This window comes from Aphelocoma coerulescens, chromosome 3 (assembly GCF_041296385.1).
Source record: "Aphelocoma coerulescens isolate FSJ_1873_10779 chromosome 3, UR_Acoe_1.0, whole genome shotgun sequence".
Classification (NCBI taxonomy): Eukaryota; Metazoa; Chordata; class Aves; order Passeriformes; family Corvidae; genus Aphelocoma; species Aphelocoma coerulescens.
The window spans coordinates 2,678,183-2,701,139 of record NC_091016.1 but is presented as its reverse complement, the minus strand read 5'-3'; the positions used below and the strand labels follow the sequence as shown (position 1 = coordinate 2,701,139).

At 42.5% G+C, this 22,957-nt stretch overlaps 1 protein-coding gene across 2 annotated transcripts in view; it reads left to right on the top strand.

Moving 5' to 3' along the window:
- The first annotated feature begins 3,358 nt into the window (after nt 1–3,358).
- The window catches only part of PSME4 (proteasome activator subunit 4), a 43,736-nt gene continuing 24,137 nt past the window's right edge, over nt 3,359–22,957 (top strand). The window contains exons 1-13 of one of the 2 annotated variants that reach the window (XM_069008812.1): nt 3,359–3,594; nt 9,252–9,392; nt 9,883–9,999; nt 11,507–11,566; nt 14,379–14,423; nt 15,078–15,227; nt 15,931–15,994; nt 18,202–18,276; nt 18,394–18,516; nt 18,928–19,020; nt 19,955–20,220; nt 21,701–21,887; nt 22,546–22,635. In XM_069008812.1, coding sequence (XP_068864913.1) covers nt 3,422–3,594; nt 9,252–9,392; nt 9,883–9,999; nt 11,507–11,566; nt 14,379–14,423; nt 15,078–15,227; nt 15,931–15,994; nt 18,202–18,276; nt 18,394–18,516; nt 18,928–19,020; nt 19,955–20,220; nt 21,701–21,887; nt 22,546–22,635 — 1,584 coding nt within the window. In that variant the 5' untranslated portion in view covers nt 3,359–3,421. The remainder of the gene's footprint in view (nt 3,595–9,251; nt 9,393–9,882; nt 10,000–11,506; nt 11,567–14,378; nt 14,424–15,077; nt 15,228–15,930; nt 15,995–18,201; nt 18,277–18,393; nt 18,517–18,927; nt 19,021–19,954; nt 20,221–21,700; nt 21,888–22,545; nt 22,636–22,957) is intronic. The other variant, XM_069008813.1, reaches the window with a different exon arrangement.

The window sequence follows — 22,957 nt, the reverse complement described above, 5'->3', positions numbered from 1 at the left end:
GTTCTTCATTCAGATGCTGTAATTACTCTTGCCCTCATCCCCCAAATAGACAAATCCTCTGTAAAATAGAAGTTTATGTGACAGGGATGTCTCCGAGTTGCCTCTTGGCACCTTTCAGTGCCAGCTTTGGATGACTGACCTGTTTAGAAACACGGGGCTGAGGGAAGGTCTGAGGATCCTCATAAAAAAACAGGCTATTCCTCTTTATTTCTGTAGTGGGGCTTTGTGAGATACGGGGCTCATAGACCTGGACAGGTATGATACAGGTAATATGAAGCTCCTGTTGGATTGGCTATCCTTTTTCCAAACTGTAAAATCATAGAATCATAGAATGGTTTGGGTTGGAGGGGACCTTAAAGCTCATTCTTGTACCCACTGCCATGGGCAGGGGCACCTTCCACTATCCCAAGTTGCTCCAAGCCCTGTCCAACCTGGTCTTGGACACTTACAGAGGTGGAGCAGCCACAGCTTCCCTATGCCAGGGCCTCCCCACCCTCACAGGGAAAAAATTCTTGTGTGTATCTAAGCTAAACTTACTCTCTTTCAGTTTGAAGCCATCCCCCCTTGTCCTGTCACTACAGGTCCTTGTAAAATGTCCCTCTCCATCTTTCTTGTAGTCTCCCTTCAGGTACTGGGAGGGCCTCAGGTACTGAAAAACACATAGAAGCCTTTCACTCAAAAATTATCCAACTTTTAACTTGGGTGGGAAAGGACAGATGGGTCACTAAGGAAAACATCTGTGCTAAGTAGTCACTGGAGAGCTGAGGCAGCAGGAAGCAGGGTTAAAGCCGAGTGACAAGATTCCCAAATCCCTGTGCCAGTGCTGGTGCTGGCTGCCCTCGGGCATCGCCCAATGAGGGAACACGTGAACAACCCCCAGCGTGACCTACGCCACTGTCAGCACTCAAAGTTTCTCATGAATGGGGAGATTGTGTTTGCTTCACTACACCACTCGGATTCATCAATTCTCAGGAGGCAATGCCAAAACCAACAGGTGGCTGCCATATTTGGGTTGCTGGCAATTCATATTCCTCCTACTTAATAGGAGAGGAAGAAGCTGTTGATGTGAAGTGGCACAGACGGGTCCTGTGTTATGAAAGCCCCTTCCTTCATCATCTGACTCGGGAACCAAATGTGCTCTCACACACTGCTGCAGCCAAAACATATTGCAAACTTGAACAACACATTTATTTTTGACTCACTTGGCAAAATGTATCATTTTTTTTTCTCCTTTTAAAGAGCAGAATGGTGGCATAGCAGGGAGGGGAAAAGGATTAGTTTTTTACTAATTACTAAATGTAATTAGTAAATTAATCAAAATGCAGAAAATACATTCAAAATGCAAGTACTACAGGTATGCTTACTACTGTAACTATGAATGGAGCCAGAATCTCCTTTGCCTGTGTTTCAGTCTCTGAAAACAGGAATGGAGGAGATCAGATGAGTTAGTAGGATGGCTGTCAGAGGTGCTGATGGCATAACTTGGCATGTTTTTCCCCAAAAGGTGTTTAATTCCGGTGGAAGGCACTCATGTGTCTGAGGCCACAGCTGAGAAGGCAGCTTGTTGGCTTAGACAAAACAGGCTTCCCCGAGGTCAGAGGTGTTCATTCACATGCCAAATACTCCAAAATGCCTGAAAAATCAAGGCTCAGTTTTAACTTGGGCTAGAAAGGGCAGGAATAACTTTTTATAACATGGCTACGAAGCAACAGAACGCAGCTGTGAAGCTCCTGATGTATCTGCCAACTTCAATTTCTGAACATTGGGCTAGAATTCTGATACTTTTCCCCTCCAAGTCCAAACAAATTCTGCATGCTTCAAATTTGACAAACACTTTCCCACATTGGAAATGTCTGAACAAATCACCATTTTGATTATCAAGAATTGCCTCTAAGTGACAGAAAATAAATAATTTTAGACTTTTCAGTTTAAATGCACACATATTTTCACTTACTCTTTTCACTAACCATAGGTATTGGTTTTTTATTACAGCTTTTGGGCCAATTTATTATCCTTGACTGAACTGGTGATAAAAGTATTAAATTCATATTGTTTATTCCTGTTTTCACCAGAAAAACACTAAACGAAGATGTACTTTATCCCCACAGAAATCTGACTATGATCAAGTTTCATTTTTAATTCAAACCAGAAAGGGCAGAAATTCATCTATGAATTGTTTTGCCTCATGTAGATATGAGGCAACACAACTGTAAAGCCCCTGTGAAAGATGGCAACAATGTTAGTGAAGTCCAGCTATTTTGTAATCATGTAAAAGTTGATAGATGGGATATGACATCCTGTGATACAAAATCTTCTACAAATGGAAGGGTTTCAGAAGGATGGGACAGTAAACAAAATCCTGGTGCTTCCTTTATTAAAAACATGGGTGTAGGAGGGTGGCAAAAGTAGATGATGTAAGTGCACTCCTCAGGAAGATGCCATGATGCCTTTGCCTGTCACACTTAGGTTTTCTGTGGCATTTCTTCTCTCCCTATCATATTCCACAATTTAGTTAGCCTTTTTATTTTTAATTTTAAGCAGAGCTAGTTTGAGCATAAAGATCAAAAAAACAGGATTTACCCTTGTCAGTAGCTCTAAATCTAATCAGTTTGCAGCTGTTGTATGGCCACGATGTAATTCTTGAGGGGAAATTCAATTACATTAGGACAGCTGGAGATAACAGCTATCAGTGCTGTTATCACATATCCCTCAGCAGTTTATCCCACACCCACGGCCCGCGGGCGAGCTCTGCTCTCCTGACTAGCTTTATTATTTCAAATAAGCCTCTTAGGCAGCCGCGCAATCTGCTATCAAACTCCGGGGCTAATTACAGCACCACTGAATCAATTAGGCTGGCAAAGACCTCGGAGATGATCATCGAGTCCAACCTATGGCCCGACACCTCCGTGTCAGCCAGACCACGGCAGTGAGCGTCCGGTCTGTGCCTGCACCTCTCCAGGGATGGGGACTGCCCCGTTATCTCCAGCACCCGCCCCATCCCCACCTCACACCGAGTATTTTCGAGCGAGGACTAACGCTTGACTCCCTCCCGACGAGAGCAGTCGGTGCGCGAATGTTTTCACTCCGAATTAAGCGTCCAGGTGGCGGCACCTTTAGGAGAAGGGCTTTTTAACAAACCGCAAAGCCGCAGAGCGCGAACCCTGAACTCGGGCGGGTGCCGCGGCCTTTCCGCCCCCTCCTCCCGGCGGTGCCCAAGAGGATCCGCAGGGACAGCGCCGTGGCCGCCCCCGGCAGAGCGCCAGCCCCGGCGCTGCGCCCTCCGCCCGGGCCGGCCCGGTGCCCGCGGAGCACCCGGAGCCGCCCCGGGCCCGCCTTCCGCCGGAAGTGAGCGGCGCGGAGCCGAGCGGGGCGGGCGGGGCGCGGCGGCCGCGGTCACCGGCCCTCCCCGGGCAGCGCCGACATGGCCCGGCCGCCGCAGAAGGAGATCGTCTACAACAAGCTGCTTCCCTACGGCGAGCGTCTGGAGGCAGAGGCCGCCCGCTTCCTGGCGCACATCAAGGGCAACCTGGCCCGCGCCGTGCAGCTGCAGGAGCTCTGGCCCGGCGGGCTCTTCTGGACCAGGAAGCTCTCGACGTGAGTGCCGGGGCGGGACGGGGAACGGGGCCTCGGGCTGCGAGCGGCGCGTCAGTCCCTCGCCTTGCCTTGCCTTGCCTTGCGTTGCCTTCGCTCGCCGAGCCGTGCCCTGCCCGCCGGGAGCGCCTCCCGCATAACGGAACCGCCGGCGCCCGGCCGGGCCGGGGCTCCCGGCCGCTGTCCCGTCCCCGCCTTACACAAGGCCGGCGCTTCCACATCGGAAACGGGGACAAAGGTGGCTCCGGCCGCAGGAGCTCGCCTGCCGCCTCTGAAACTTCCGAATTCTACGAGTTAAGCGCTTGTGCGTTTAACTCGTGCTTTTATTTTTAATACGTGTATATTTTTTAATGCCTGTTTGGCTACCTGTTTCACCTCTCCCCTTCTTAAGCAAGTGGTGGCTGATACAATCTCCGTGTAACTTCTGCTTTAGGGACACGAAGTCTTTCTCAAGACAGGCGATTTGTTGGGTCAGTGCTGGCAGGATTAAATTCTGGCTTAATGCTGTATAAACACCGCTGGTGCCCTTGATATCTTGGCTGTACTCTAGCGTGGAGTAGTTTGTGCTGATGTTGGCCGTGCTGTGTGCTGGTAAGATGGTTTTTATACAGATAAACCCTCGGTGGTTTCATAGATAGCACCGAGTACTGCATAGGTTTCTCCTCGTGAATTTTACAAAGTGACCCTATTTTATTCGGGACACTGGCGCTGGGTATGGCATCATATGGCAGTGAGTCCTGTAGCTTCAAACAGTAAATTCTGTGAATGTTTATCATGTTTGTTGCTGAACGCTGTGTGTGCCTTCACAAACAGCGTTTCCTGTGTGCCAGAAGCAACGAAATACGTGTGTTTTGAACCGTTTTGAAACGCTCGCTCACAACTTCCCTCCTTATACAAGTCTTTTTTTTTATAATACTAATTGAGCATTTAATATACATTTGTCAGTCAAAGCCTGTTAGGTACGACTGTATTGGAATCTATAAGCGCCTTTCTGTTTCCCAAGAGGCAGTCTTAGATAGAATTACAGTGGTGGTTGCAAAATGACTCACATGTTTGTGTTATGTGACAGTTTGAACCTGCTTGGAACTAGTTCAACACTGCTTCCCTTCCCACCCCCCAGCCATCTGCCAACTCATACTGGCTTCAGTGGTACCTGTTGCCTGTACCTGTGGTGGAACTTCCTATTCCCATCGAGTTGAAATAAACTTAGGAGTCCCTACAGTGAGAAAGATTGGCTTTAGCTAAATAGGCTGAGTAGGCACAGAAATTCATTCAAAGTGTGCCTTAGAAACACCCTGTTACTCACTCTGTAAATGGCAATTGCTGTTACCACTTCAGGCTCCAGGGCAGTGAATTTGGCCTGTTGGGAACCACTGCTGTGCTGCTTTATGAATCACAGAAAGGTCAGCAGGCTCCAATTTGTGGTTTTCCACCTACTCTTTGAAGTTTGAATTCATTGTGAGTGTTTGCAGCTTGTCTGATGCCTGTTAGTACCATGGTTTTCTTTGCGGCATTTTAGATACAGGGAGGCTCTGAGTGTGTTTGGTGTGGGCAGGGAAGGAAATAGTGGGCTTGGTGTAAAAAATAAGTTGGTGTAGTTAATGTGAGAGATGTGTTGCTGCTCGGTTTGACTTGACAAAGTACTTCTAGGGATAAAAGGCTGAGAGAATCGGGATTGTTCAGCCTGGAAAAGGGAAGGACCGGGCAACCTAATTGTGGCCTTCCAGTACCTGAAGGAAGCAGACAAGAAAGGTGGAGAGGGCCTACTTGTAAGGGTCTGGAGTGCCAGGACAAGGGGGAATGGCTTCAAACGGCCAGAGGGCAGGGTCAGATGGGATATTGAGAAGGAATTCTTCCATGTGAGGGTGGGGAGGCCCCTGGATCCCTGGAAGTGTCCAAGGCCAGGTTGGATGGAGCTTGAAGCAGCCTGGGATAGTGGAAGGTGTCCCTGCCCATGGCAGGGGGTGGGACTGGTTGGGCTTTAAGGTCTCTTCCCACTCAAACCATTCCATGATTCTATGAAATAGTAAAAGTTCAGACATAAATAAAACACTTCCAGCTATTGGTGGTGTTCATGACAATAGAATCCAGTTTCTACTCTCTCTAGATAGTCAGGGACTCATGTTCAAATTGACTTGCTCCCTTTTTCCCGTCTGGAAAAAGCTATAATTAGTAAAATGCAAATGCTCAGAATCTTCATAATGGCATGATGGCTGCTTAGATTGTTGTCAATGTCTGAATTTCAAAGGCTGGGATTCTTGCAGTATCCTGTGAAATAATTTGTCTTTATTTATTGTACAGATACAAATGTTAATACAAACTGGGATATGTGTACATATGAATGAGCAAAGCAAACAGTGGCATGCAGATGATACACCTGCATAGTTACACCTCCTCAGCTTTGTACAGCTCTGTGCCACACGAGAGAATGAAAGTGAAACTCGGGTCTTTTTTTGAATTAAAAATTTGAGAACTCTTTCATGGTGACAGCTGAATTGTGTATTTTTTATACCCCCCACAGCTGGAACCATGACTTGCACATATTTATCTTCTGACCAGCTGTTTCTGCTGTCTGATGTCACGAACTGAGTAGGGAGGGGGGACAGAAAAGAGGCAGAATAGGAGTTTATCAGACAAAATGCCTCTAAGCTGATTTGAATAATTCTTTTATGGGTCTTTTTCAGTGGTGACAACTGGTTCTTTTGGAGGGTGTGTGTGGACTGTGGTGAGAGAACTTTCTCTCCTGTGGGGAGAGTAACTTAGGATTTGATGAAGCTTCCAAAGCAAGTAGAACTTTCCTCAGAGACTGGCAGTTAAATCTGTAACAATTGCTCCAAGATTCCTTCAGCTTTGGCTGGTAAAAGCTTGTAAAATACTAACTGGGTTGTGAAAGCAGAAGGGTGAATCTCGGCTTGCCACAGCATGTGTGGGAAAAGCAGGTTGCATCAAAATAATTTGCTTAACCAGCCTTGCTCCATAAGTTTTTATGGTCTCCAGGTCAGCAGTAGCTACTGTCTCAACTTCTCCCTCCTTCATGATTTATGGATTGTTCTAAAAATTAAAAAACCCCCTAAATATAGTCAGTAAATGAGCATATTAATATAATACAGACATTTCATGGTTACTGTACATGGAGTTAACTCTGCCGCCAGGCAAACACACAAATGCCTTTCTGTGCTTTCTGCTCCAGCAGTCAGTGTGAAGCTGAGGGACTCAGTTGCTGTCCCTGACAATGTTATTTTACGTGCTTGTCAGGTGTAGACTTACAAAATTACATTCAACTGTCTTGCTGTAAGGTGTGGAAAAAATGCAGCTCAACTGGAAGGAGAATGACAGGACGCAAGGTTACAGTGAGGATGGAAATGTTTCCATGGGACTCGGCCAAGTATTTTAATCACTATTGCCTAAAAGTCGTTTGATATCTTTCTCTCATCTTTATCAGGGAAATAGAAGCTTTCTTTGGCTGCGTGAGGGATGTGTGTGCTGTGTACATGTACATGTGATTTAAGCAGTCCTGCTGAGCATGATTCATTGCTTTTCACATCATTTGTCAAAAACTGAGATTTAAACCAGTCGTGATCCTGTCCTATGTGTTAGGAAATGCAGATGGAGAGCCAGGAATTTAGGAGAGTGTGTTGTTGGGCTTCTGGAGGAGAGGTAATTTTTAACTGTAGCAGAGCAGCCAACTTTCTAGGGCAGTTTAGGATGGCCACATGATATGATAGTACACTTCCTAAAAATAGGCCTATTGTACTTGAGGAGGGAGAGATTGGATACCAGCACTCTGAAATTGGGGAATTGGCTTTATGGTTTTCTTTTTTCTTTTCTTTTTTTTTTTTTTTGTCATCTCCAGAGACCTTGTACTCTGTGTATAAAGGCTGGAGTTGGAAACAGAATTTTCACTTCTTAATCATGTTTTTTTGGTTGTGTGGGTGGGTTTCATTTTTTGGTTTTTTGGTTTTTTTTTTCAATGTAGCTGGACCCAGGGGACCAGCACAATGAAGGACAATCAATTTATCATTTTTGCAGGATAAGAACTCTTAAAACCTCAAAGGAATCAAAAAGGCAGTGGATTTAAGATTTCAGGTGTCATCTCAATGTAGTATTATTTGCTTTCAGAAGTCTTATTTTTTATTTTGCAACAATTTAGTTCTAGATTCCCCCCCCCCAATAACCCAATTATCCCGAAGAGACACCATTTCTATGATGAACATTATCTGTCTGATTAGCCCCTGGACACTCTTCAGGGCTCATGAAGTTCTACCTCTATTCTTTTATTTAGTAATGGTGATATTTCATCCCTTCTGAGGGGATATTCTGAAAACATTGCAGTTTCCCTCTGATAGATTTTACTTGTTTAATCTTGAGGAAAAGGCTGAGCACCCCTTTCTAGAAGTATTTATTTTCTGCCACTGCCTTAATGCTCAGCTGGATTAATACAAATAATTGACCTCTTTCAGCTGTGCTTCCCTCCTACATAAAGAAGCTATAAAATATGGGAGCAATTTGGCACAAAGTCCTGCTGCTTGGGCATAGTGACATCTTTGTGTTCAGCGTGTTTCTGTGTACTTTACTCCTTTCTTAATTAAACAGCATTTTGTGTAGCAGAGCTGTTCTTAGAAAATGTCAAGAAGGAGAACCAGCCAAACATTTTATTTTCAGTTATATATAGCAATGCTGGCAGATAAATTGGATCTCTGTGTTTCTTTGTAGTTAAAACTTATTTTCCAGGCTTCTGCAGTTTCTTTTTTTTTTAATCATGCATGTTTCACCCATTTTTTTTTCTCTGAGGATTCTTTTTGCATGTCTTTTTTAGGCATGTGAAAAGTGTAGGTGTTCAGCTCTTGGTGGTGTAGTTCTGTAGGTAGGTAGTGTCTCTGGTCAATCCAGATTATTTAGGTTCCTGTGGTGGAAAAGTGGGTTGTCCCGTATTTTGTTTGTTTCCTTCTGTGTTTTAAGTAAGTACAACATGTTGAAATGAACATTAGTGAAAACACTGGCCATCAAGTGTAAACACCTCCCCTTGAACTTGACAGGAAAAAGGAAATGGAATGCAGCTTTCTTATGAATCTTTAAGAATAGTCAGAGCAGTAATAAAGAGGGAAGTTGCCTCCCAGTGAACAGTAATTTACAGATGAGCCACACCTAAAATGCTCTGCTAGCACCTTATATAGGTTTTGCTGGTGCAGAATATCTTTAAAGACTTGAAACACATTTCTTTTTTCAATCTCAACTTAAAACCAGCAAACACTTCTTCTGGAGTGAGTCTGATGGACCTACCCTTGCTGAAGATAGTGGGACACACCACCAGCAAAGCTCAGCATCTAAATCAATTATTTGTCCTTACTGGGAGCTATTTGATCTGGGTTTGATTTGATACTTTGTGGGTTGGGTTTTTTTTTTTTTCAGCTTCTGGTTTCTGTCCTGTTCATGAGCTTACAGTAGTTGTAGAATCTTATAGGGCTGTAAACTTTGTCTGGTCATTCATTTTCTTCATGTAATTGCAGTTGTAACTCTTCCCTTGGTGTGTGTCTTCAGTTCGTACTATTTGGACTTGAGAACCAAGTTTTAGTTTTGTTTCATTAAACAGCAAATCAGAGGGATTCTGGCTCTGGTCTTGGATAAAATGGGATGTTTAAAATACTGTGTTTGGTTTGCAGATACATCCGACTGTATGGGAGAAAATTCAGCAGGGAGGATCATGTGCTGTTCATCAAACTGTTGTACGAGTTGGTGACAATTCCAAAGCTGGAGATCAGCATGATGCAAGGATTTGCACGCCTGCTGATCAACCTGTTAAAGTGAGTACATATTTCTGCTGACTGTGGAAACTTCTGTCTCAGAACAGCTGATCTCTTGCTCAATGTTGTACCTTTCATGTAGCAGAGTTCTTACAGGTTGCTTCACTTATCTGCCCTGTACAGTGCTCCTGGTTAAAGGGTTCTCCTGTGCAAACACCTTTCAGAGCTTTAGGAGTGGGACTGAAAGTGGAAGAATACCAGTTTTGCCCCATCAAGAAAACCGAACAGCTCAGAAAGCCAAGAATTAAGGCTGAATCTCAGCTAGGGAGAAGATGAAAACTGGCTCACAACTTGATAATGTTTCTTTCACTTAGTCAGGAAAAATCTTGACAGTGTCACTTATGCTGAAGGCTGCCAGTGGCCAGCCTGGTCCTGCCTGCCCTTCCTGCAGTTTGTGCCAAACTGGGAGCAGGGATGGGGATATTCCCATGTGCAGCATGTCCATGTCAGTGTTGAATCCTGAAGTGCTTGGTGTTTTGTTTCCTATTAGGAAAAAGGAACTGCTTTCCAGGGATGATTTAGAGTTACCATGGCGACCACTCTATGAAATGTTGGAAAGGATATTATACTCCAAAACAGAACATCTGGGATTAAATTGGTTTCCCAAGTAAGTTCACGTTTTAAAACATTTGATAGGCCTATAAGTACCTGCTTTAAAGTACTGTGCAATGTGCTTTTAATATCTGGAATTTGATCCATGGGGAAATATTCTGTTCCTATTTTCATGAGGCACCTTTCAATAATTGCATGCAGGGCTGCACCAAATCATGTATCTCCTTCTGCTGGTGGCTTGTGTTTGTCATGCTGTTTCCTTCTTTATGAATGTGATTAATTTTTAAATACACTGCAACAGAGGTCTTGCTCAACTTATTTTAGGGTGATAACCCACAGTTTAATAAATTTAGTATGAAATATTTAATGATCTTGTCATGGTTTAAACCTCAGCTGCCAACTAAGCCTCGCTCGCTGCCCTTCCTGGTGGGATTGGGGAGAGAACTGGAAGGGTAAAAGTGAGAAAACTTGTGGGTTGAGCTAAAGATGGGTAATAATGTGAAGAAAATTAACTTACCCCAGCCAAAACCTGCACAGAGACTAAGTTATATGTGTGCTGTTCTGTTGTATAACACAGTAACGTTGTGGGGAAAAATACACAAGTGGTACTGTTCTTCAATATTTGTACTGTAATCATTCCCAGGATCTGGAATCCAGGTATAAATCAGTCTGCACTCCAAGAAAAATGAAGTACCTTCTATAGGAAATATATGTATTTGCTCAAAGTGATGTCATGATAGGGAGAAATCATTTATTTTCTCCAGTTAAGTATTTTAGACATGTTGTATTGATTTTAAAAATGAAAGCTTGTTTTCTTTGCTTTCTCTGCACTGTCAATTCCTCTCCATCTGTCATATTTCCAGACTTAAAATTTTCATAATTATCCCAGTCAGAAAAGGTCCTGCTCTATAAATTACAGATTATAAAAGATAGCACATAGATAACACATTATCTTTGGTTGAATTGAAACTTCATCAAGAAATGCAGGAGAAAATGCTTCATTTGCTTTTAAAAAAATAATTTTCTGAATGATGCTGGAGCACTGCCACTGATTCCTGAGAGGAAGATCCTATTGCTGATAAGGGACATGAACAGGAAATACATGGAGCATTTCAGGCTGAATTTCTCTTGTGTCTGTGTGGCTAAAAAAAAATCAGTTTGCTAAATTGAATTATTTTGGTAATTGTAGGTAAGATGTGAAAGAGCAGAGCCTTCCTTGGTTTATTTTGATTTTATTTTTAATTTTTGCACCTGCAGACCTTGCTCTGAGGGGGTGGTATTGAGGAGCTGCTCACTGTGTAGTGGGGAGGGACCTTTTCCAGGAGGATAGAGGAGGTAAAGCAGGAAGGACGATTTCTGTTGTGATGGTCTGACTGAAGCATTCAGCTTTTATTAACTTTATTCCATGTCAGACACTCCATGCAGTGCGATTCCTTCTCATACAGTGCTCATCCTTTTTTTGAGGGGTATCTTTTTGGTGGAAGTCAAGGCTTTAAAAGCTGATTTGTAGCTGTTTAATTTATCTCCTGTTTTAATTGAATTTTATTTTTGTTTACGTTCAGTTCATATCAACCAGGCTGGTCTTCACCTAAAACATTTGTGCTTAATGTGTTGCATAGGTGGTAAGAATCTTTTTTTTTGATTTTTTTTGAGCTCTGGCCAATGCATGCTCTGTTGGACTGCAACACTGTCACACAGGTGGAATTCTCTGCATAAATAATTGTATTTGGAAGCCCAGTGTTAACCTGACACCACTGCTGATGATGAGAATGTCGCACTGGATGTAAACCGTGCTAATTGGGGACCCAGGCAGTGTGTGTGGAGTGGCTCTCCAGGGCTCTGTTCTAACTAATTTAACCAGCAAATACATTTCAGGGGTCAAATGAGAGGTAAATTTTGCTTTGGAGCAATTGTTCTGTAAGATTATGGATGAAATCACCGTTGATGCAGGAGCATGTTACGGAGTGAAGGTACCTTCCTCTTAAATCCGATGAAATCATGGAAAGTGCTTTAGCAGTGAGGTAATGGCTTCTGGAAAATCCACCCAGCAAGAGTCTTGGGACTGTGAAGAGCTTCTGTGTCAAGAGTTCACTTGGAATTTTTGCATGGAAACAGTATCAGGAGTTTTGGTGTATGATAAGTGCAGAAAACTGGTGGAAGTGGCAGTGGGATCGCAGTGGGGTTTTCTTTGTTTGGGTTTTTTTTAGAAACAAGGGCTTAGTTGTACTAATCCAGTGAGAGATGGCTCACTGTAGTTAGGAGATCACTAAAATAATTTGTGAAACTGTAGCTGGTTGCTGTTTCCATTGTCTTAATTTAAGCTCTGTGGTGGAGTGTCCACTTCAGGCCTAGAATTTCCCTTCAGGCCTAGAATTTCCCTTCAGGCCTAGAATTTCCCCTCTCCTGAAAAACTGAAATTTGTCTTTTACTGCTTTTTGATAATGTAATAGTCAGCAGTGTCAATTTATATGTTACTAATTTTCTCTTCGTAAATGCGGGGGAAAAATACCCCGATTTGCTAATCGGTATCATCCTACCCTTTCCAAAAGAGGAAAATAATCCTGTAGTGCCAAAAAAGATAAGTTATAGGGCTTAAAAGTGCTGTTGGGTGTTCCTTAATGTATCTCCCCAGCTGCAATGTCCTGTCCTTTCCTAACAGTCCCCTGAAGGGAATATTCTAGGATGTCTCCTGTAGATGGGCTGTACCTGAACACTCTTGGATGGAAGTTCCTTGGATACAAAATTGTCTTGCTGTTTTTTTTTGTTTTCTGGCTTCCTAAATTTGTGATCATAAGAGAGGAGGGAACATCCTAATCTTTCTCCTTTGCTCTTTCACACTGACAGATGCTGAGATCTGACTGAAAACTTGTTAATTTAAAAAATATGTTGATCTCTGGCCTCAGTGTTTGTTAAAATTCCCGTCCTTCAGGTTTTCCTTAGTGAGAGCTGATTTGAGTGGAGTGATAGTCTGGGGAGAGCTTGTTTGTTTTTGTCACACAAACATTTATCATGTGAATTTTTAATGTTCTTAAGGAATGTTGCTTGTTCGTGCTTTATTTATCTGCTCTAGGAACAACCATTATCTTTTTTCTAACTCCTTCAAGGACAATATTCACTTGAACCCAGGATCTTCCTGTGCTTCCTGCAGAGTTTGATTTTATTTTCATTTAATGACTGGTTGGCCTTTCCTCTCCATATCTTAGAGTCAGTCAGCTCAAAATTTTCTTTCTGGGAGAGGCCCCGAGTTGCCTTTGTAACTGTTGCATAAAATATACATAATTTTGCATCTTTTAGAGCACTGCTTGACCGAAGCAGTGCTCTGAGGGCTGGGTGGGCTTTTGCTGGCTTGCTTTGAGTGTTGAAGGGAATTAGTGATTTATCCACTTTTTATTTCTCCTGGCTGTATGGGATCAGTTTGTTTTGTGTAGGGCTGGAGAGACAATAGTATATGTTCAGTATTTGTGTGTCTCAACATTAATTTATCTTGGTAAAATTCTAAAGTTGATACATTTGCATCGTTTTTTCTGAGCAGAAAAGCATTTTTTAATGTTAGTTTGGGATGGTGAATGAAAAGGTGCAATATTTCTATTTCTACAGAAAGCATATCTAAAAGATGTAAGAATTTGTTCTGCCAGAACTTTTTTTTTCCATTTGGGGGAGGTTTTTGGGTAAAAGTGCAAGCTAGTCTTGAGGTGGTTGTGTAATAAATGGAAGGTTTGAAGAACGTGACAATTTACTACCTTTGTGCTTGCGTTGGTTGATCACTCCCTGCTCCCTCTCCCTTTTATTCTTTGAGTTTATTCTGAGATTTAGTCTTTTTTAAAGTGGTTTGATGGCATCCTGTGACAATAGGTGTTGAAATGATTTCTCAAATAAGTGTTCTTGCTGTGGATGAAAGCACTTTTTAAATCAGCTGTTACTTGGAAGGTCCCTAATGAGATAACCCTTGATTTGCAGGTAGTTCATGTCTTCTTAGAATCACTGGACAAAACCCCAAACCACACTGAAAAGGACAAATATGGTGTTTGGAGCCTAAAACCAACAAGTTGCCTTTATTTATCTTACAAATATTCATGAAGTCCACAAACTCATTTTTCTATGTGTTTTCATGTCCCCCAGAAGTCAGTTTGCTGGTTGCTCGTGGATAAAATGCAGGATGTCACTTCCATGAAATGATACTAATTCTTCACTTAAATGCAGGAAATACAAGAGTAGTATATGAAAAATAGGACCAGGAGTTGAGCAGAGCAATTTTAATCGTTACATTAAGTCTGTGGAGAAGGCAATTAGCTAATGCATGTTCACAGAAGACATCTAATTGCACCAACATTATCTTAAGCTCTGGAGGGAAAGGTCAGCAAATGGTTGTTTATTTTATGCTGTCTCTGAAATGTAGCAATATATTATTTCTAACATTTCCTTTTCTCATTTCAGTTCTGTAGAAAGTGTTCTGAAAACACTCGTGAAGAGCTGCAGACCGTAAGTGTTTCTTTCATGATTTTTTTTGGTATCTTTAATATTAATTTAGGAAGCGGGGGGGGGAAGTGTTTAAAAGACCCTACTCTACCTGTCATTGCTTGGCTGATGTTTAAAAGTTTGGGGTGGAGGGTAGAGACTTTTCTGGGTTTTCTTTTTCCTTTTTAACAGCCTTGGTTGCAATAATTCTGTTGTATAAAAAAATGTATCTAATATGCATTTTAAGTACTGCATTGCATGCTTACTTAGTGAGTTTTAAAAGAAATTAAATCACCAGCATTCCTGTAATGTTTCTATAAATGATCCTTGTGCCTGAAGTGATAAATTTTTTTTTTATGTTGCATAAAAAGTGAGTAATAGTTGTTTGATTTGGACCAGCCTTCACAGTGAAATGGTTTTGCATTGTACAGATTTCTTCTCTGGTTCAACAAGACAAGAATATTTTTAATTGGTGGTCTTAAAATGATGTACCACAATGGCCTTGATTTACCTCTGTTTTGTGAAGGTTTTTGGAGTTGAGGGCTGCCTGCCTATTGCCCCTGGGCACATGGCTTTACTCTAAAATGACATATTAGTAGCTAGCTTGCAATATGCCTAAAAAAAGAGCCAAACTTTAAAGCCAGGTCTGTGTATATTCAGTGGTTTCCTTGTTTTCAGGTATTTCCCAGAAGATGCCACTGGGGAAATGCTGGATGAGTGGAGGCCTTTGATGTGTCCCTTTGATGTGACCATGCAGAAGGCCATTACCTACTTTGAGCTCTTCCTGCCCACCACCCTTCCCCCTGAACTCCACCACAAGGGTTTCAAGTAGGCGTCACTGAAGTGCTCTGTTCCAAATGCAAGGAATCATCTTTTACAGGATGATTTGAAGTCACTGGTGGCTTTCAGCAGCTTTTTTGGCAGGAGTTCAAGGCAGAAACACTGTCAACCTGCTTCTTTTGTAAAAGTAACTTGCAGGAATCTTAGTCCTTCTTCCTTACTGAGTTCTGCCTTCTCTAGAGTAAAGCACACAGCAAATCAAACTAAATTGAATTAAATGTAGTTCATAAAGGTGAATTTGAGTCAGGGACTGGTGTGGAGCGTTTGCATCCTTGCCCTCAAGTGAATTCAGAGAAGGAGCTAATGACAGCTGTGACCACTGGTCAAAAGGGACAAATCTCACAGTGCAAGGCAGAGGAAAACGCAGTGTGATGTGTTTTTGTCTGGTTTACCTGTGTTGGGATGGCAGAGCTGAGGTAGATAAGGAAACTCCTGGGAGACAGTTGTGTGAAAGGGGGATCAAAAAAGAGTCAGAAGAGAAATAAAGAAAAAAAGCAAGGACTGAAAGTCAGATTTGGGAATATGCTCTGGGAGGCAAATTCATAAAAGCATGTCCGTGTTGATCCTTGTTCTTGCTGAATTAATTGAGGGACAGGTGAATTCTGCAACCACCTGGCAAAGTGAGGGATAAATATTCAGTGAGGGAGCTGTTTTCTCAGTGTTAAATTATTTTGCTTCTGTTTTCTTTCAGGCTTTGGTTTGATGAATTTATAGGCCTTTGGGTGTCAGTTCAAAATCTTCCCCAGTGGGAAGGGGTAAGTATTTGCTTTTCACCTACACTAGAAGAAATCTTCATTTAAGTATTCCTCCAATGTGCTTGCAAGGAATTGAAGCCATACAGTGATATAATGGGTTTTTTTCCTTTCTGCTTTAACTAGTACAAGAAAGCAGAGACAATAATTTCATTATTGTTAGCAAGCAATTACTGTCTGAATAAATGAGACTGCAGTTGTGCTTGGTGAACATTATCTAATGGCCAGCTCAGGCAGCTTTTCATTCCAGCCTTGGGAGTGCTGGCATTTTCCAGACTGCCTGCTAATACATGGAATTATGCAAAGTGTAGTTGTGATTTCTAGAAATTACACTTCTGTCCTGTCTTTTAGCACATCTTGGATGGTCCCTGATTTTGAGTGGTGACGTTTTGCCTTCACTGCAGTGAGCTGCTGTCATTTTTGAGATACAACAAAGAACCTGTACTCCCTTTGGCCAAAAATTGCCTTGGGCTGTATCTTTCCAGGCAAATAGTCTGCTCTGTACCTGTGTGCCCCTGATGCATGTCCCATGTGAGGAGATCCAAAGCTGGGAAATGAAGACCTCCCTCTGGAGGCAGCCCCAGCAGCAGCTTAGGTGCTGTTGGTGTCAGCTGAGCTGTGCCTTGGCTTTGCTGCAGTGAAACTTGGCCTATCCCCAGGTTTTTTTTCCCTGCTCGGTATGAGCATAAGCTCATTGGCCATCTGGCTCCTTTCACTAATCTCCTGCCTGGATACACAAGGAGAACTTCTCCGTGTCTGAGGAGAAAGCTGATTTCCAAACCGCCGTGGTCACACATTCCATGGGTCTTCCTGCCTTCCATCACAAATCCAGGGAGGCAGCCTTGGGCCCAGCACTTGGCAGTTGTCCAGATTTGAACACTGGTGATGCCAAAGCTGGTTTTGAGATTCTGTGTTCACTTTTTTGTGTTTTCCTGATGGCTTCCCTGCTCCCCCCAAAAAATTGTAATTCTGTCTATTCCTTCTGACAGAACTGTGACAGCCTGCACTTGAGTATCATTATTTAGTTTGTTTCTGTCAAACTGTGTAACAAATAATCATCAGCACTCTTTCACAAGTTATCTCTGATATTTTTCCCTCTTCCACTGTATTCTGACAGTTTGCTTGCTTTTTTTCCCCAAAGCTTTCACTTCTTGTTTGCTTTGCTGTCATGTCCATTTCCTGAAGTCAGGGTCATTCCATCAGGCTGGATGCAGATAATTAGACACATGGGTTCTGACTCTGCAATCCAATTTAAGCTTCTGTATGCTGCAAGCTTTTCCTCGGCTTGCTTTGGCAGGAATTAGACTTGCTGTTTGAAGGAGAGCTGTGGAATCAATTCCTTGTGTGCATTGTAAGGATTTTTTTCACTGGGTATTTCCTCAGATCAAGTGAAAAAGGCAGATCATTAAAGAAAATGTAACCCTTGTCTTCAGGCTGTAATCTGATATCCTGAATTGAACCTGGGGGTTTTCCAAAGCTGACATGTCCTTCAGCCCGAGAGGTGACCTGTTCCTCTGGGCTATCTGTCTCGGAATTAGGCAGGATTATTTCAGGCCCTTCTTTTTGGTTTTGTCATTGCTTCAAGATACTGATAGAAGCATCGAGAGCCTAGCAGGTCTTTCCTGATTTGGAGAAGCTCCTAAAAGCAGAGTTGGTGGGTGCTGTGCTTTTCACCATCAGGATACAAGAGTGAGACTTCATCTCCCTTTTCTTTTTTTTTTTGTTCAGTCCTGATAACTCCCTTTCCTGGGGACATCTTCCAGTTCCCTTTTGCACTCCTGGGGCTGTCTTCTGGTGATGGAGTATCTAATTCTTCATGGGCAGTCACAGACTGCCCTCCCAGCTGACAGCTGATGCCTGTGACCTTTACAAGCCACTGATGTGTTTAAACCGAAGCACGCAAATGTGACAGCCAGCAGCATGCACTGAGTAGGATGGATCTTGCAGGAACTAATTGTCCTAAATAGCTAAATATTGGGAAAAGCTAGATGGATGAGTTGGTGGAATTTTCTTTGATGTCCCTGTATAAATGTTATTTTAGGCCAGTGAAACATGTCTTGGTGGTTCTGATGGAGTGAAATCTCCCTTCCCAAGTGCTTTACTGCCATGGGTAACTTTTGTCTTGTATATGTGAAGTAGCTGGTGGGCTTTGCATCTTTTATTCTCAATATATTCTAATGAATATTCCCTTTTCTTCTGGTTATTTTCAGCATTTAGTCAATCTTTTTGCTCGCTTGGCCACTGACAACATTGGGTACATAGACTGGGATCCATATGTACCAAAGGTAACAATGCTCATTTCATGACATCCCTTACTTATCTTGCTAGGCGGGTTTGGTTTTTTAAAACATCTTTGGATTTGAAAATTAACTTATGCCAGTGTTTGTTTTTCTTGTCGTCAGATTTTTACTAGGATTTTGAGGAGTTTAAATCTGCCCGTGGGAAGCAATCAGGTGGTTGTTCCAAGATTCTTAACAAATGCTTACGACGTAGGACATGCAGTCATGTGGATCACAGCCATGATGGTGAGTAGCTGCTTCATAAAATGAAACAAAAACTAATGCAAAGCTTGAAACATGTATTTAAGATGAATATTTGTTCTGCCAAGCTCACTGCAGAAGTGTGTTTTTAGGCTTTCTTTTTTCCGAATTATGTTTTCAAGTCCATCCTTCTACTGTCAGTGTGGAATGGGGCTGGAAAGGTTTGTTTCACAGCTGCTGCCTGTGGCATTTTGGAAAGGAACAGGCACCTGTTTTAGTGTGAGCCTCAGCAGATGGGATGGAGAGAACTTGCTCTTAGTGCTGAGCTGGGAGTGGGATGTGATTTGCTGCTTTGAGGTCTTGCTGTGGGGAGAACAAACCTGTGTCTCATGCTGCTGTTACCTGTTCATTTTATCTTGGCCTGTGTGATGAAATTCTGTGGTTTCTCTGTTTCAGGGTGGACCAAGTAAGCTGGTGCAGAAGCACTTGTCTGGCTTGTTCAACAGCATTGCCTCTTTTTACCATCCCTCAAATAACGGGCGCTGGCTGGTGAGTTGAGTGGTTTGAGTGTCCAGACAAGAACTTTGGCTGGGATTTCAACCTTTCAACCTTGTGTGCTCCAGATTGTCTGTTGATCTGTGGTGCTTGCAGACTTGAATTATCATGATCCATGATTGCACTGTCATTTAAACCATGCTCTTATTTTCATGGCAGTGCAGAGGTCCAAAACAAGACATCTAAGTCTGATATAGCCAGGAAAAAGAAGTCAGCACTTGAAATGAGGGTGACACACACCATCAGTATTACCTGTGTGATGGAGGTTTTTTTCTTACTGATCTATTGTCTCCAAGTTATCAAAATCTAGGATGGGCCTTGGAGCAGCCTGGTCTCATGGAAGGTGTCCCTGCCCGTGGCAGGGGGTTGGAACTGGATGAGCTTTGAGGTCCCTTCCCACCCAATCCATTCTATGATTCTATTAAACAAAGCAAACAGGATTTTTACTGCATTGTCTAGTTTGAAGCGTAACATTTAGATGGTGTAACTAGTGGAATCTTCTGTTAAAGAATGTGAGAGTCTCCCTGTGACAGGTGATGGGAAATAGAGATTAAAACAGCAAGGCTGGTCACAGCAGTGCCAAGGGAGCTGGCTTGTTCTTGAGTAGGGTGTTTGCTTACACTGAAGGTAGAGAGAATGCTCCCAAAGATGTCCTAATTACTGGTTAATAATCTTGATTCCTGACTGTATAATTTTTGTAATTTTCATGACTTCTGAAATCATGAGAAGCTGGCAGCACAATTACTGATATTTTAGGAAACGAAGTTTAGCAATAAATTGTGAATGCTGTATTTTAGAGCTCTTTGGAGTTTTCCTTTATTGTGGTTGTGTAATTCCAAGATCTTGCCTTAAAATTTTTTGTTGTGCCCTGAGCAGCCAGGTTGTGCTGCTGCCATGCCACTGACCAGCGTTTCTGGTCTGTTCCCAGAACAAGCTGATGAAGCTGCTCCAGAGGTTGCCCAGTGGTGTTGTGAGGAGGCTGCACCGTGAGCGCTACAAGAAGGTGACCTGGTTAACTCCTGTCCCTGAGAGCCACAAACTCACGGACCAGGACGTGACAGACTTCGTGCAGTGCATCATCCAGCCTGTTCTCCTGGCAATGTTCAGCAAAACTGGAAGCCTGGAGGCTGCCCAAGCCCTGCAGAACCTTGCACTGATGCGTCCTGAATTAGTAATTCCACCTGTACTTGAGAAGTAAGTTTTGCAGGAACATTGCAGCTTCGTGTGCCCTTCCCAAGAAATAAATAGGAAAAGCAGTCGTATTAAATAATAAACTAATTGCTTGCTGTGAGCGAATGCCTGCCGTGAGAGGAGCTGCTGATACACCCTCCTGAGCAATCATCTCAGAACTGGGAGCAAGGGAGGACTCAATTTTTTATTTTAATGAATTTGATTTGTTTTGTTGTTTGCTGTTTGTTTTTTTTTGATTACCTGGCAAGTGGAATAGTTCTGGGAGCTATTGACAGCTTGTGTGCTTTAGGGTAGGCAGTCCTCAGGTGGCTTGCATTTCTGGGAGCATTTTGTATCAGATAGTGGGTGGATCAGTTGAAAAAGCAACTTTGCATCCTTTATTCATAAGCCACCTGGTAGGTTCCAGATACACAGGATGCTTGTGTAGCAATAAGGATCTGGTTTACATTTCCGTTTGGTTCCGAGCATGTTGCAGGTTGTTTAAAATCACTGGCATTGCTGACTTTGTAGTTGCCAGACTGTGTGCCTCTGTGAAATACTTGGTTTGTACTATTTTTAATGCCTTCGTGCCTGAAATTGCCAAAGAAAAATGTTGCTCCTTCCTTCTCCACTGAAAGCTTTCCTCCTAGCCCCCATCCATGTTCCCTATGCAGTCTTTTGTATTTTAACAAAACAGCAGAGGAATGAGTTTGATTGAAGAGCCCTTCCTGTGTTCCACACCACCCTTACTCTTGTTTGTAAGAACTTGATAAATCTGCTCTTCTATCAAACATCCCAAGCCCAGCAGTTCCAAGCAGGACAGCAGTGCTGAGTAGGGCTGCCCTTTCTTTTTCAGAGCAGACCCAACATCTGCTCTGTAGTTCAAACTATCCCTGGAATGTTTGCCTTGGCTTCAGTTCCAGATTATTTGGGTGTGCTGTGCTCTGGGTGACAGAGGGCAGTGGTAGCAGTGTGACTTCTCTCTGAACTGGAGGCTGTTGGTAACAACAGGAGGTGTTGTTATGCAGTTTGCTTAGAAAGTATTAATTTTTTTAAAAAAAAAGGTTTAAAATTCACAGTAACTTCCCAGGTTTTGATAACGAGGTCTGGACTTTATAGTAATATGAAGAGATCCCCTCCTGATTTAGAGGCAGCCAAGGCATGTTCTCATGTTTGCCACGAGAACCCTACAGCTGGCATTGCTTCAAAGTCCAAACAGGGAAATCGTGGTAGCTTTGGATGCAGGAGCAGTTGTTAGTTCCTGTGCTGCAGCTGCTTGGAAGGTCTTTAATCTTGAACTGGTGGTGGATAGCACTGATCCAATGGAAGGAACATTGTAACAAAACAGTGTTAAATCCATTGGAAAATGATGAGAAAACAATTTTGGGAACATTAAAATGTTTTTTTCTTCAATGCAGAAAATACCGTGTTCAGTCCACTTCTATTGTCTTTGAGGGCTTTAGAAACATTACTGTTGCCAATCTGACTGCCTCCCATTTTACAGAACATATCCTGCACTTGAGACCCTGACAGAGCCTCATCAGCTCACAGCCACCCTGAGCTGTGTCATTGGAGTAGCTCGGAGCCTGGTGTCCGGGGGGAAGTGGTTTCCTGAGGGTCCCACACACATGCTACCTCTGCTGATGAGAGCCTTGCCTGGGGTGGACCCAAATGACTTCAGCAAATGCATGGTGAGTGTACAAATATTGCCTTTTTTTAGGAGATAACCAGCCAACTAGCTAATATTATATTTTATATAGAAATATTTTCATATTTCTGTGTAAGCAGGTAACGCCCATGTCCAGAATTTATCAGCCTTTTTTTCTGCACAATTTTATTAAAAAAAATTTAATATTACGAGCCTCTTTGGCTCATTGAACAGTGCAGAGTGATTGTGAGAAGGATTCTACTGACTTTTTGGGCAGCTCTGAAAAGCAAGATTAAACAGCTGCTCCACAGCTCCTAGCAAATATTCCTGGTCTTTTAAGATCAAAAGGAAGCTCTTTATCCCTAGGTTTTCATTATATTAAATTATAAAAAGTCCACATTTTCAGAAATTCATATTAATGGACTTAAAACAATGTAAATATTGGGGGTTTGTAACTTTAAAGTTCAGCACAAAATAATGGCTATGTTACTTAGAAAATAGCAACTATTTTTACAGTGCTGCCTGTTTAATTTTATATATGAAATCTGAAATACCTGTTGAAGTTTTAGGGTGGAAGAATTGAGCTCTGGATTTTGGGGTTTTTTTTAGTATAATTTGCTTTAGGTCCCATACCTTAACTGGAAAAGCTTTTTAATGTGTAGATAAACACTCATTAAAGAGCTGTTTGTACCTCTCAACAGATTACATTCCAGTTCATTGCAACATTTTCTACTCTGGTGCCTTTAGTAGATTGTTCATCTGTATTGCAAGAAAGAGATGATCTTTCAGAGGTAAGAGTGCTGGGTTGGTATAAAAACAAAGCTGTAACTTAGTTTTCAGTTTAATTTCTAGCAGTGTATGCACAGGTATTAATCCTGTTTGTTTCTATCAGTGGAGCTTGCACCAGTGTGCAAATTGGCTTTAGCAATGCTTCTTTGTCACAGCTTGTTGTAGAGAATGTTAAATTCAGGCAGTTTAATGTTTTTGTGTCAAAACTAAGTTGCTCAGGGCCCTGTGTGATGTCATTTGACTTGGAGCTTTCCCTGCCTTGAGGAGGAGGTTTATCTGTGTAGTTATTTTAAATAGTGCATTCGATTTTTTTCCCCAATTTTT